The 14,808-nt window shown below is 34.0% G+C and overlaps 2 protein-coding genes across 2 annotated transcripts; one reads left to right on the top strand and one right to left on the bottom strand.

Moving 5' to 3' along the window:
- Nucleotides 1–3,306: 3,306 nt before the first annotated feature.
- LOC107962816 (cytochrome b5) lies at nucleotides 3,307–4,859 on the top strand. Its single transcript, XM_016899347.2, has 3 exons — nucleotides 3,307–3,616; nucleotides 4,106–4,172; nucleotides 4,284–4,859. The coding sequence occupies exons 1-3, from the start codon at nucleotides 3,524–3,526 to the stop codon at nucleotides 4,535–4,537; spliced, it is 414 nt and encodes a 137-aa protein (XP_016754836.1). The 5' UTR covers nucleotides 3,307–3,523; the 3' UTR covers nucleotides 4,538–4,859.
- Nucleotides 4,860–4,941: 82 nt separating this feature from the next.
- LOC107962815 (BTB/POZ domain-containing protein At5g48800) lies at nucleotides 4,942–7,792 on the bottom strand. Its single transcript, XM_016899346.2, has 4 exons — nucleotides 7,312–7,792; nucleotides 7,156–7,222; nucleotides 5,901–7,070; nucleotides 4,942–5,821 (listed from the first exon to the last, which is right to left on the bottom strand). The coding sequence occupies exons 1-4, from the start codon at nucleotides 7,377–7,379 to the stop codon at nucleotides 5,282–5,284; spliced, it is 1,845 nt and encodes a 614-aa protein (XP_016754835.2). The 5' UTR covers nucleotides 7,380–7,792; the 3' UTR covers nucleotides 4,942–5,281.
- Nucleotides 7,793–14,808: the final 7,016 nt, after the last annotated feature.

The raw sequence follows: 14,808 nt of genomic DNA, 5'->3' as shown, positions 1-14,808 counted from the left end.
ATAGAAATTGATTTGTAGGACCTAATTGTGAAAAAGTTTGGAATTAAAGTTTAGTGCTGAAATTCTAATTTTCAAAGGTTATAAGGTAGTTTAAAGTGATATAGTAAAGTGTTGATTGAGAAAAATCAGCTCAATTGAGAGGTTAATTGAGCAGGGACGAAATTATCATTGTTGAAAGTTTAGGGGAAAAATGGTAATTAACACCATGCACTAAAACAGTTTAGACAGCAGCGGTAGTCTAACTTTGAAAAATCACCAAAAATTTTAGAAATCAAATTAGAGGATGAATAAAATATGAAATTAAAGCTTATCGAGTTTAGTTTCTTATAAAAGGAACGGTGTAAGCAACGGAATTGTAAATCATGAGATATAATAGATTTTGTGAGACATGGTCAGAATGAATTCGGGTTCCCCTGTTCTGACTTTAGAAAATCATTAAAAATTGTACAAAAATGATTATGAGTTATAATTTATATGGTTAGAAGCCTTAATGAGTATATTTTCAGAAGAAAGAAACAAAAACATCATCCGAATTCTGTACAATGAGATAATTAATTTTTAGTGAAGAGGGGTCAGAACTGTCATACAGTGAAATAGGGGAAACTTTAAAGAATAAACTGTACTTATTGGATAAACCAAAAATTCTGAAATTCTTATGGTAAGAAGATATGTGAGTCTAATTTCAGGGAAAATTAACGGATCTTAATTTGGAGTTCTGTAGCTCAAGATATAAATAATTTAGTGACTGTGACTCAGTGAGACAGCTTTGAATGCACTATAAATAATAATGGAATTATAGAGAATGTTACATAAGAACATGAAATGTATTAGATTAATGATTAAATTTATTTATTTAGATCCAGAAAATTCAAATACGAAGCAAGATCGAGGAAAAGAAAAAGTTCGGGATTAGTAGATTTTTGTTTACGAACAAGTATCGAGGTAAGTTCGTGTAACTTGAATTATATTCTTAAATGCTTGAAATGTTTGTTATTGATGTGAATATGATTTGAATGTCATTGTATGAAAATTGATGAAACGTTGATATATTTGATAAAAAGGGGAAGAAATCCCGGTTGAATGAAAGGAAAATTCGATGGATCTCTGAAAAGGAATTGACGGTAAAAAGGATCTAGCCCGGACGGGTGATCCTATCCTGATATAGCCCTCCCGAAGAATATGTGGAAAATGGATTTAGCCCGGACGGGTAATCCGAATTAGGGTCTGAATTTAGCCTGGACTGGTAATTCAGATCCAAGCTCATTAGAGTAATTGTCGTTGCAGGGGATTTAGCCTGGACTGATAATCCCGACAATACTCTATGAGTTTATATTACAGGGGATTTAGCCTGGACTGGTAATCCCGCTGTAAGGATGAGGTTCGTGGGAGTGTGCTCTCTGAAATGGAAATGTGCGCACATGAATATGAATTGACGGACTCGGATTTTGTACACTTAGGTGTACCCCTGAAAATCCATCGAAATTCCAAGTAGTTCAACGGGATAAATATAGAAAAATAACAAGGAAGTGGAAATCATGGAATTGATGAGCTCATCAATCATTTATCTTTGTAATGAATTTGTATGATGTTGAGTTTGTATGTGATAGGTATATGTTTATGTGAATTGGATGTGTGCTTGTGTTATTAAATGATGGATGTATAAGTATGGTAAGTATAATTCCTGTTGCATGAACTTACTAAGCACAAAGTGCTTACCCTGTTTCTTTTTCCCCTGTTTGTAGAGTTAAGAGCTCGGAGGTCGAATTTGGTCGGAGACACATCACACTATCAACCTCAAGATCTCGGTATATAAAGAAACTTTATTTTGGAAATCAATGGCATGTATAAGCTAGTAAAGTAGATGTTAATGTGGAATGAATGTATGGTTAGCCATTGGTATGGCTAACAAATCTTGGTTTTGGTATGTGATAAGATTATCTTATAAATACGGTAAATCTATCACGAAAATATTTTGAAATGAATTAGTTGTGTTGGATTGGTCTCGGTTTTAAAAAAAAATTAGTAAAATCTGGTAATGTCTCATACTCTATTTCGGTGACGAATACGGGTAGGAGGTATTACAAGTTCTGAAGAGCAAATTGCTGACATTTTAACAAAGGCACTCAGTATTTCAAAGTTTTAATATCTGAGAGCTAAGATGGGAGTTTGCAACATGCTAACCAAGGAGGAGTATTGAAGCAGTGGTCAGCATGCAGCAACCAAAACAGTCGAGGCCATCACATGCAGAAGCTACTAGTTCATCAAGCCAGCAAGCATGTTTTTGTTTTATTTTGTATTTTAAGTTGATGTAATGTAACTTAGTTGTATTTCAACTATGTTAGGTTTATGTTTGATGTAAAATTGATGGTGATTGAGGTGATAAATCAGCTTTGTTTATTTGTACAAGTCAATTAGCTCAAGTTACCAAGTTGCTTAGTGGTAATAGGTTGTGATTAGGTTAACCTACTGTTTTGTCAAGTTGTAAACTTGTTTATGTATTGGCTTTATGCCATTTTCAGTTTTTTGAATGAATTCAACAAGTTTTCATCCATATGCTCTCTATTTTAGCTTTGCTTTAAATTTGTTTCATTTTTTTTCTGCTTCGTTTCTGCCGCAAGTCACGATTCTTGCTCGACAAGCTTTCTGTTGAACCTTGCTGTTTGTTGCACTTAGCTCCAACAGACGAACAACAATTTGTCTGGAAAAATTCCCTCAAGCACTCAGTTGCAAAGTTTCAATGCTACTTCATATTCAAGGAATCCGGGGCTGTGCGGAGAACCATTGCGCAAATGTCCTGAAGATGAGCCACCAAAGGCGCCTAACAATGGCGGTATTGAAAGGAGCAGTGAAGGATGTGAAGGATTGTTTGAGCCTCTGGTTTTTTATTGCGATGGCTATTAGATTCCTAGTAGGATTTTGGGGGATTTTTGGTTCATTGGTGATTAACAGGTCTTGGAGACATAAATATTTTAAATTGGTGAGTAAGTTAACAGATTGGATCAGATTAACAATGGCACTGATGACGGTGAAATTGTAACGCAAACTACGATTGAAAGAGTGAGATATAAGATGGTCTCCATTTATCTTACTCTGGTGGGGTCTCAAAAAAAAAAAAAGAGTTTGTGACGAAATTAGAATAAAAGTTATAAATTAGAAATGTACTGTGTATAGAAAATTACAATCACACAAAATTTGAATTCATTTTATTAATAAATTATTTTACATAACTCCAATTTAAAATTACAAACAAACAATTTAAATTCAATTGATTAAAAAGAACTCATTAAAAATCCATTTATTTATAAAAAATAGTTTCAACAAGTTCTTATCTTTAAATTAATACCCGACCCCAACACCTCTAAATTACCCAGCCAATCAAAATATTTCCCACTAATTCACTGCACTCTCCCCTCTCTACTGGGTTCAAAACCCAATACACACGGACAGTGGCACTGGCAACCACACGACAGCAGTCAGATCAGCAAATCTCTGCTCTTTTTTCCTCCAACAAGCAAAAAGAAAAATGAAAATGGGTGGAGAAGGAAAGGTCTATACTTTAGCAGAGTTTTCTCAACACAACAATGCTAAAGACTGTTGGCTTCTCATTGGGGGCAAGGTACCATCTTTTTTTGTTTGTTTGTTTGGTTTTGTTAGATTATATTTGATAATCTAATTTTAACCTTGAACCAATCTGGGGTTGGGTTTTCTTTTTCTTGGTTAAAGAAATGGTTTCTTTTTGCTTATATTATGCTAAAAGTTGGGGTATTTTAGTTTAATTCTCAAGTTGCAAGATTCGAGTGTTAATGGATCTGATGAATCCTCTTGTTCTTTATTTGATTACTCTATAATTTAACTCAGATTGGTGAATTGACGGTTCAGATTCTGTTCTCTATAATGGATTCTGTGGGATGTAATGTATTGTTAGTTGGTAATAATTTTAACAAAAGAGAGATCAGTGATTTTGTGTGTAATAATGTTCAATTTACTGAGTACTCCTTGGCATGTAAGAATGTTTTTTTTATGGAATTCGGCTATGGTGTTTTAGGTGGCTGTAATAATTAATCAGTCCCTAAACTTGTAGTAACATGAAATATTATTTGAATAGGTATACAATGTGACTAAATTCTTGGAGGACCATCCTGGTGGTGATGAAGTCTTGTTGTCTGCAAGTGGTATGACGAATATCGTAACTTTTTTCTGCTTGTTCTGTGTAATCTAACGTCGGAACTATTGCGGAAGATGGAAGAAAGGGAAATAACTTTAGCTTGGTGTATGCTTCACAGGGAAGGATGCTACCGATGATTTCGAGGATGTTGGTCATAGCAGCAGTGCTAGAGCAATGTTGGATGGGTTGTACGTGGGTGATATCGATGCATCAACCATTCCCACCAAGACAAAGTACACTCCTCCGAACCAGCCTCACTATGAGCAAGATAAGACCTCGGAATTCGTTGTAAAGCTTCTCCAATTCCTTGTTCCGCTCCTAATCTTGGGATTGGCATTCGGTATCCGCTTCTATACCAAATCACCAGCTTAAGCATCGAGACCATAAGAGAAGCTGGCAAGATTCTTCACAATAAGGTTATGTTGGTGAAAATTTTCAGAACTGTAACATATGTGCTTTCTTTGTCTATCGACTAGTTCCCCATGCCCCCTTTTCAATGTAAGATCGAAGATTGTTTCCTTTTTTCCTTGTAGCTTGGAAAACTTCCTTTTCTTGCGCTCTTGAGCATTTGGTAACCGTAAAACTTGTCTTTTTGGAACCAAGTTCATTGATTTATAAGCAAAATTCATGTCAAAATAGTACTAGTCCTGAATTTAATGGGACCAATAGGTCCCGGGAAATGGTTTCTCTGCAAGTTTTTGTACTTACATTTAGCTTTGGGTACAAAATCAATGTACCAACAGTGTCTTTGAATGTCCATGGCAAGCCTTTCAGGGTTTTGAAATCATGAAAAACATGATACATTTTATCTCTTACATCGAAAGACCGACATAATTTAACATACAAAATGGGCTCTACAGCCATGGTTGAAAGATTACAAGAACAAACAAGGGGGTATAGTATATGCTTCTTTAACATTTTCTTACAGGTATTTTACTAAAGAAAAACGAAAGAAGACAGCCATTGAAGAAGAGGAAGATCCGCTGAAATCTGGGGATTAACAAGGACCCCATTGCAGTCTAAAGAAAAATATGGAAAAACATCAACATAAAAGGTCACCAAAACCATGGCCTTGCTCAACAAAGAAAGGGGAACCCCCCCCCCCATTTTAAGCATCTAATCAGTGCTTGCACATGTTCTCTCAATCACCTTAGAATCAGTTCTATATGATTGCCTTGAAGGGGAACTTGATCCTCTCGAAGAACTATGCCCAAACAAGCTTAGTTTACCGATTTTCTTTGAGAAAGACCTCATGAATCTACGAGAACGAGACTTCACCATATCCCTCTTCATGCAAACATGTTCTTTCTCTAGATCGTTTAATCTCATCCGCATTCGAGTAAGCTCAAGTTTTAACTCCCGGTTTTCTCGCCTCAGAGATGCATAGTTGTCTCTTGGGGACATTGCTGCACTGAGTGCACCGCTGCTGATCCGCCAAGACTGGTGATGCACTGCCGGCTTGTGATCATCATCGGGATAAGAGCAGCACAAAGCATTTCTTAGCCTTAATTGCTCGAAATAAAGAACTTGGACTATCGATTGGATCGGAAGTCGTTCATTCTGTGCAGCATGTGCACCGGCTTCTTGTGAGAGCTTTTGGAAATCAATCAGCTTGCAGAGTCTCTTCCGGTCTTCATCTGGTAAACTCGGATGAGCCTGAACACGATGCAATCATTACAAGGTCAGGTAGTTTCCTGAACAGGTTATCAAAATCGGAAAATATTGGCATACATACTTTTAGATAAATATCAATGGCTCGATATAGCCCGTCGTGGATAGTACGAGCGTGTTCTGGTAAAGTCTCTGCAATTCCCAAGAACTTCGGAAGCTTGAGATTTGCATCAGGAGCAATTTCGGCTAAGTAATTATCAACTAGTATTGCAACTTTGAACAATGCAGTTTGGGACGGTGATCGAGGACTATCAGATTCGAAAACCGACTCATCATCCATATCACCTTCACTGTCATCTTGCTGGGAAAAGTTTACTAATATCCTTTGAACTGTATCGACATCAAATAAGGTCCCATCTCCTGAATGTCGAAAAGACGGGATCAAGATGTCATCAAGAGTTGCGATATCCAACTGAGATCCGATCCTCCGTTCTAGATCAAGCCTACAAGAAATCGAGCAATCAAGCATCACTGCACTTCGGAGGAGTCCGAAAAGGAAACTGATAGGCACAGCAAGTTTCTCAACAGGTAAAAGTCCAATGATTGTCTCGACCACAAGCCGTTCATGATCGGTTGAACCCAAATCAACTTTCGTAAGGCCCGATGGATTCCACAAACTGCATTTCTTTGTCAGCTCCTTCTGCGCGAAATTCACAAGGGAGGCACCAATACTTTCAGGACGGACACCGCGGCATTTCATGGCCGTAATGAGTCTTTGATACAAATCAATCCGAATAACAGAAAGATCTTCTATCCACCAATCTCCCTCACATTTTGTTTGCCTGTTCATATGAAGCCTACCCGAACTGCTATACTCTAAACGCGAGAAGCTCGACGCAATCTGCTCCGCACAAGCCTTCGAGGCAATCGCATCAATGCAACGGCTAATGATCTTCAACTCATCCGCAAGAGGAAGCAGACTCTCACATTGCTGCAAAACCTCAACACACATCTCCAAGTTCTTGCAAACAACAATCTCGAGATACTCTTCAGTACGAGACCCGAGATTATCCTTCGAAAACTCCTCAGTCATCTCGAGGTAATCGGAAACGCAATAAAGCTGAGCCACATTGAAAGATGTAATCTCAAAGTTAATGCCATAACAGAACTTTGCAGCCAACTCGAACGACTCGGCACCTCCAGGTACGTTAACAAGCTCCACTCTTAACATATCGGAATCCCTATGCTCTGCAACTAGTTTCTGAATTCTCCCACTTCGAGAAACAAGAGGAAACTACACATGCATACATACATACATACATTCATACATACATACATATTAACCATCTATATTTGATGAAATTAAAGCAATAAATTACCTTGTGTAGAGCAAAAGATACACCATTTACTTCCACTGTGATATCACTTGGAACATCTCGAAAAATCCTACATAAAAAATACACATTAAAGGTGAACAATCCATTGAATACCCAATAACAGTATGCATTAAACAAAGCTAAAGATCAAACTTTTACCATTCATTACAACGCTGTCTTGTGCTCTTTGCTAAGAACAGCTGTTGCTGTTGCTGGTGTTTGTCCATTGGCAGAGAAAAGTGAGCTTAACTTTCAAGAGAGACAAATATGAAAGGAGAGAGAGACAAAGACAGAATCTTTGTTAGAAACGTAAGTTGTTGGTTAACTTGCTTGGCCATTTTTGATGAACCATAGGTTGCTATTGGCTGAACTAATGGCCTCTAATGGTGGGTCATCTTTTTACACCCCTTTTCTCTCTTTCTTTAATTGTTCTTCAGAACTTCAAATGCACTAAAAATCTATTTTAATCTTACTGTTTTTCTTTGATGTTTAGCTTTGGTTTGTTTACTTTTACATTTTTTTTGGGGGGGAGACTTAAAAAGTCAAAACCTCTCATTAGAACATAAGAACAAAGAACGGCAAAAAGTGGGGGAAAAAAAAAGAGTTGTCATCTTTGGACATCTTTTTGCATGCTTTTTGCTTTTTTCTTAGTGACAAATGTGTTTTTATACTCGTTTTATGGTTGGTGAAGCTCTCAACTAATATTTTTATTACCAGACCGAGGATCAAGTCACCGGTCAAACCAATTTAAAAAACCGATTTAACCACCAATTTAACTGATTTTTAATTGGTTCAATTGATTCATACTGATTTCTGGTCTAACCAATTCAAAGTCATTTTTTGGATCGATCCCTCAATCAGTTTAAAATCCAACCGATGGTCTAATCCAGTTCAAACAACATTGCTCTTAATAGTATCATCTCGAGGATTTGAACTTGAGCTTTCTATTTGAGAGCACGATGTGACTTCCCATTGCATTCACTGTTGGTTAGTTGTTTCTTTTATTCTCTTAAACATATGTAAACAAAACATTCGGTCGAATTATGGTTTTAGTCCCTTTATTATGTTGATACTAGAGATTTAATCTATCCAATTTGGCATAATTTAGTCTCTCTAGGCCCAAATTGATAGCGCTATTAGTTGATGCTGTTAGAATACTGGTTTGGAATTCTTTTTAGAACAATCTTAAGCATTTGATTGACATGTAAAAATACTTTTAATTAAACAGAGCTTATTGGATTTGGTATGACTCTAACTAGATGATCAAACAATAATTAAAAAAATATTATGTCGGAGGCAACTATCAATATTATCAATTTGGATCAATAGAAATAGAGTATTAAATTATACTAAATTAGAACGATTAAATCTCAAATTTTAACATAGAGAGACTAGAATCATAGAAAGACCAAAACAGATTATTTTTCCGCCTCCTTTATGCATTGTTTGCCTTTGTAGCAAACTTCAGTTATAAGTTATGTAGAAGACATTGATTGCATTGCCATGGGAGCCATCAACTTGGGATAATTTCATGATAGCCCATACTCTTTTGTTTTGTTTTTTTTTTTTTGTCTAGGGATCATTAATGAAAAAAAAGACAATGATTAGAATAGTGTTAATGGTTGGTTTAACTAGCTAACCCGAGACCACCACAAAAATTCAATAATTCTTAGATAAAATTTTGAATTTGAATTTTATAAATGAAGTACTCTCCGTTGGTTCAACTTGAATGGAAATATTATTTAAAAAATATAATGGAAATGGCATACCATATGTTATTTTATTGTTTTTGGTACTTTCTGAAAAAGAAAATTTAAAATATTTTAAGAAGTTCAATATTTTATATTTTTTACCATAATAGGACCCTAAAATCTTTGTTTGATTTGATTGAATGGGACACCAAATCTAAAGTCAATTATTCATATTGCAACATGCACATTTGTTCTCAACATTTAACAATCAAGACATTCAAAATTAATTATTTTAACAATGTTGCTGTCATACATAAACAAAGGGCAATGTGATTGGCAAATTTCTCAATTTAATCAAGTCAACAAATTTAAGTTTTAATAGAATTAATATTTATTATTTAAAATTTTGACATAAAATTTATTTTTTATCTACAATTTGATTCCAAATAAAATATTTGATTTACAAAGCTATAAAATCTTTAAAAAATATTAACTCTATTAGATAATAAATGATATTCTTTAAACAGTAAATGTTAAAATTTATTAAATTTTAACTTTATATTTTTAATAATATAATGCTTGAATTGATTTATTCAATAGTGGAGGAATTAATTTGATAAGGTTAAGTTAAATTTTACTATTAGTCCTTGTATTATGTATAAAATCTAAATTAAGTCTCTAAATTCTAATTTGATCAATTGTAAAAGAAAAAACCCAAAACTTGGAGGGAGGGGAAGGTGGGAGGCGGTGCTGCCACTTTTTGATGATGTTTTATGATTAGCCACCGCCAGCGGCCACCACCACGACGTTTAGGGGGAGTTCTTTTAAGTGGGGGTATCATAAGTGGAATCCCTTCCCCACATAATTATACCTGTTTTTTTGTTTTATTTTTGGTCGGCTTTTTTTGATTGAATAGACCCTTACTTGTTATCATTTGATATGATTTATCTCCCACTACTAACCTCTCTTTTCCTTTCATCTTCATCAAGTTTTCATGTCATGTACCAGATAAAAAAGTTTCATGTCTGCCATGAAAATGGTCAATTCTGCCATTGGATACATCACCATTGGCATGCATTACCCCAACTACATGCAAGCCAGGCAATGGATGAATTGGAATTTATAATTCAAATCCAATCATTTTTTGGTATAATCATAATTATCCTCGCTCATTTCTCTATATAAAAGTAATTATATTCAGACTAAACAATATTCAAGTAAAATATTCTCAACCATATAAATTCGGTTTAATTTATCAAATTGAAATTATAAATAAACTTAACCTGAATGATGAACAAGTTAATCACCAGCATCATCACTATTTGGCACGCGTTTATGCTTATATCGATTCATGTGGTTTTTTCCAAGACAATATTATTACATGACACCCTATGTTCCAACAAATGTTTCAGGGATTTGGTATAATTTCTTGTTTCATTTTGGGATGTTTGAATTTCATTATAGATGCCTTTTATGTGGGGTGTACATGCAAATTAAAAAAAAATAAAGCCTGCCTTTTGAACCAATTTGGAGTGGATCTAAGAATGCATATTCTCATTAATCTTTTTTTATTTTACTTATTTATTTTATATAAACTAACTTGGTGGAGTTGGTCCAAAAATATATTGGAGGGACACATTACCATTTTAGCATTTCAACATTATTACAAATAAACTGAATCATAAACTATCTTAGGAAGCTGATTTAAGGCATGTCATGATCTCTTTTGAAATCCCATGGAACCCCAAAAATGGTTATTTAGCATTCAGTCCTTTAATTTTTTATGAAATTATATGTTAATATAATAGTAAAATTATAAATATTTATTATTTATCTTTGACCTCCTTTAAAATAATTTTCTGACTTCGTCCTATTGTTAATGTTAAGTATCATACAAATTAGGTATTGTTAGCTTTAATCACCCCTAAAATGAATAATCTAGTTTTCTTATATTTTTATCTCTCATATTTGAAAAAAAAAATTAAGGGTCGACGTGATCTCGAACCATGACCTCTATGAACATTGGGGTCAATCGACAACCATAATACCATTCGTACTAACTAATATTATTTTCGAGTAACGAGAGGACAAGGCTTGATCCCAAGACAAAACAATGAAACTTAAGATGCTTCGCATCAGATTTGTTTGCCTATAAAAGACCCTTTTGGTTTAAACATTTGCCTGCACATTTTGCTATACATCACATGCAACATAGTCTTTTGTAATGATAGCTGTGGCCTGTTTGTTTACCATAATGATATACCTAAAGGGGATGTATGATTTCAATTGCAAGGCTAACAATTGAAACAATTTTGTCCATGCTTTGAACTTGATTTACTGTCATTTCTTTGCTGTTACTTTAGCTTGATTTTTTTTATGGATATATGTAAATGATAAATCATGATAATTATCATCTTATTGCATGACCAAGAGTATGGAAAATTAGGAGATTGGCCATTTATTTACATGTAATTGTGGCCCAACTTGAAATTAAATTTTGAAGAGTTTATTAAAATTTTTAGGTTTAATAAGAATATTTAAAAAAATAATTAAAATTTATGAAAATTTTAGTGGGTTCAATTAAAATTTTCAAAACTTCGATAGAGTTTAATTAGGATTTGCAAAAAATCTGAGAGATAGGTTTAAGTAAAGTTTTCAAAATTTGTGAAGGTTAAATGATAATCTTTTGAACTTTTGGGGGACTTGACCCGCGTAGGCTCCTCTTATATTCTACCCCCTCTTTGATAAGCACCAAGATTCAAATTTCTGTTGAGTAGCATCATTTAATGGGTGATCTGTAAGTACCACTTTCAATCTTCTTTCAAACTAATAATTTATCTTTACCTGTAATATTCTCTCCTCATTTAAATTTTATCTAGCAATAAAGAAAAGAAAACATAGAATGGAACTTGTTGATGTGCCTAGGCTCTACCGAGAATCTTAGGGTTCATTAACTTAGGAGTATATCAACAAGTCCAATAGCGTCCTCGATCAAAGTTTCTCTCTCTATTCTATCAAGAGTTGCAGCAAGTTCATAAAGTAGGAGCAACTGAGCTCAAAACATGCTCCCTAATTATGGCGTATAAGTCATAGTTCATGAGGCCAAGTTAAGACCTTGCACAAACTCTTCATTTTATGAATGGTTACACCTATTCTAAGATACTCCTATAAGAGATAAAACCCTAACAAAAGATAAAGATAATACTGAACTTGTTAACCTATAAATTCGTAGAACTCTCTACAGAGCCCAACCACATCAACAAAACTCATACTTTTGTTGCTTGAAATTTAAAGAAAGGAAACTGCAATGCCTGTAATGTCTATTTAGCTCAATGATCACTAACAATTCTATCACATCTTTGCCATACTTTCCACTGGTTAAACTTTTAAGCATGTTGACCACCCACTTTCGTAACCATTATTCTTTGTGCCACCCACTTAAAGAAAAATCTGCTGATTCCCCTGGCAAATTAAACACCAAGTACCGGGCCCAACATCAGCACCACCGATGCCGCATTGACGCTGCTACCAAATCACCAACAGCCTTTCCCCATTTTCTTTTACCAGTTTAGTGACCTACCATCATCTCTGCCCCTTTATTTATAATCACTAATACCAGCTTACATCTGTATAAAGTTCAACTCCTTTCTGTACTAACAAATAGAAGATTATCGAGGATTATGTTCCATATGATTATGAGGAGTCCTAAAAAGATAAATTATAATACGAAAAGTTGTTTGCCATAAGTGTCACGGCGAATCTTGCACATGCCATGACAGCAGCAACGTATAAGGAACCTATTCAGTCAACTTAGCAGTGTTCTTTTTTCCATGTGAAGAATTTTGGGCCTATCCCACATGCTCGGACCAGCATTAATCATGATCCAACATTTTTACAAAGATAAGCAAATTATTTTGAAAGTAACCATTTGTTTTGACAACCCATTGTTCTAAAACACCCAGAAATTAAGATGTTTTAATCCATAGAAACAAGAACATTACTGTTGCCTGCCATGTATGCTAATGCACAGCTTTCTGTTTGCTATACATAACCTAATAGCTACCCACAGTGGTTGAGTTTGTTTTGTTCCAAAAATATAAAACAGTAACTTACATATCAACTGTAAACAAACACTGGTCTTTTTGGTCCATTTTTTGTCTATTGATGAACAGCATAGCAACCCTGTTTTATATGCATGTGTATATGTTTATGTATATACATACGTATATGTATATGTATGTAGGCCATTGGCTGTCGGTCATGAAAAAAGAGCTCTGAATAAGATGTTCACAGATTTTCTTTTTCTTTTTTCGGTTTTCAAAACGATCCATAGATGCAGTAAATGCAAAATCTGGCATTACAGTGGGGTTGATACTTGCTTCAGGCTTACGTCAAAATCAAATAGTAGAAGTTGCTCTAGCTTTTTGTATACTAATTCCGTAAGTAATGATTCGGATTTCAATTTTGTCTTTCTGGATTTAATGCATTTCTGATTACAATCAGCGTTGATGATTGTAAAAGGTTAAAATATGTCACAAGTCCCTGTCCTTTTTGAAAATTAGGATTTTAGTTCCTATGCTTATATTCTATAGAATTTAGTCTCTCTACTTTTTATCTTTTGAAATTCAGGTTCAATTGTTTTTTGTGTTAAATTCGTTGCTGTGATAATTTTATCTAAGCTCTTTCCCTAATTTCTTGATTTTGTTAATGCTATATCCTCATATCAAAATTCCTAGTTTTGTTGTTCTTGCAAGGACGATTCTTGATTTTGTTGACCCTACAAGGACTATATTTTTTTAACATATCAGATTAAGCTACGATATAGTAAGTACAAATATTTTTTAAATTTAATCACTTTTTCTTAAATATGCTTCTAAGCTAATATTTAATTATCAAGATTTTGAGTAGACGGATTTAATGTATTAAAATTTGAAGTATAATTGGAATTCCTAACCATATCTAGTTTAGCATTGAGTACAAAGATGGAGCGAGAGAGCAGGCAATAGCCTTGACTCCTTACAAATGAAAAAATTTATATTAATCCTTTTAATTATTATAAAATTATAAATTAGTATGATGATAAAAGTGTACTAAAAATATTTATTTATTTATTTCTGCCCCTAAAACAATTTTTTAGCCCCTAAAATTATTTAATATGTACCAGAGGACAAATATTTGATTGAAAATCTCGTATCTTTCCATTTTTTTTTATTTAAAACCACGATTTCATTCGTAATAAAATTTAAAAAGGAAAAAAAATCCCTTATAATTTTTTTATGAAAAAAAATCCTCTATAATTTTACAATAATTATATCACATCCATGCTAATCCCAAAATAGAGAAAGTATACATCAAATTTGTCCAAATGTTATTGAAGGACAAACCTCTGCAAAAACACATCTGCAAATTAGAACTCATGTTTAGGGTTAATTCACCGAAAGTCTCAAAGTTATCGTCTAGATTTCAAAATGGCCCATAAACTTGAAAATGATCTAATTTAGTCTGTAAAATATGAGTACTATATTGATCAGATCCTTCTATTGGCTTAACCGTCAGTTTAGGAGTTAAATGTCAGTTCAGACTTGGCGTGGAGCATATTTAAAATACGTGGATTAAATTTTAAACATGTGTGTACTCACCACGTAACCAATTTGGATCTGACGTGTTAAAAAAACAACCAGTATCAGTAAAATGTACGAAGGTCATCTTTTTAAGTTTGTGTGACCCAAGCTATTCATATGGCAGGTACATATGTTTTAAAAGCATCATATTAGATTGGACATTTAAACTCGAGCTTAAATGTTTAAACCCAAACATGATTGATATAATTTTGATACTTTAATATTTGATTCGAACATTTTAAAAATCAGTAAGGTTGTAAATGAATTGAACTTGAACAAGCGAACCTATGCCTATGTTCGTTTGTCTATTTTTAAGTTTGTTCGTGTTTAGTTTATATCCAATT

Source organism: Gossypium hirsutum, chromosome D08, assembly GCF_007990345.1.
Source record: "Gossypium hirsutum isolate 1008001.06 chromosome D08, Gossypium_hirsutum_v2.1, whole genome shotgun sequence".
Taxonomy (NCBI): domain Eukaryota; kingdom Viridiplantae; phylum Streptophyta; class Magnoliopsida; order Malvales; family Malvaceae; genus Gossypium; species Gossypium hirsutum.
This window is presented reverse-complemented; position numbering and strand designations above follow the sequence as displayed.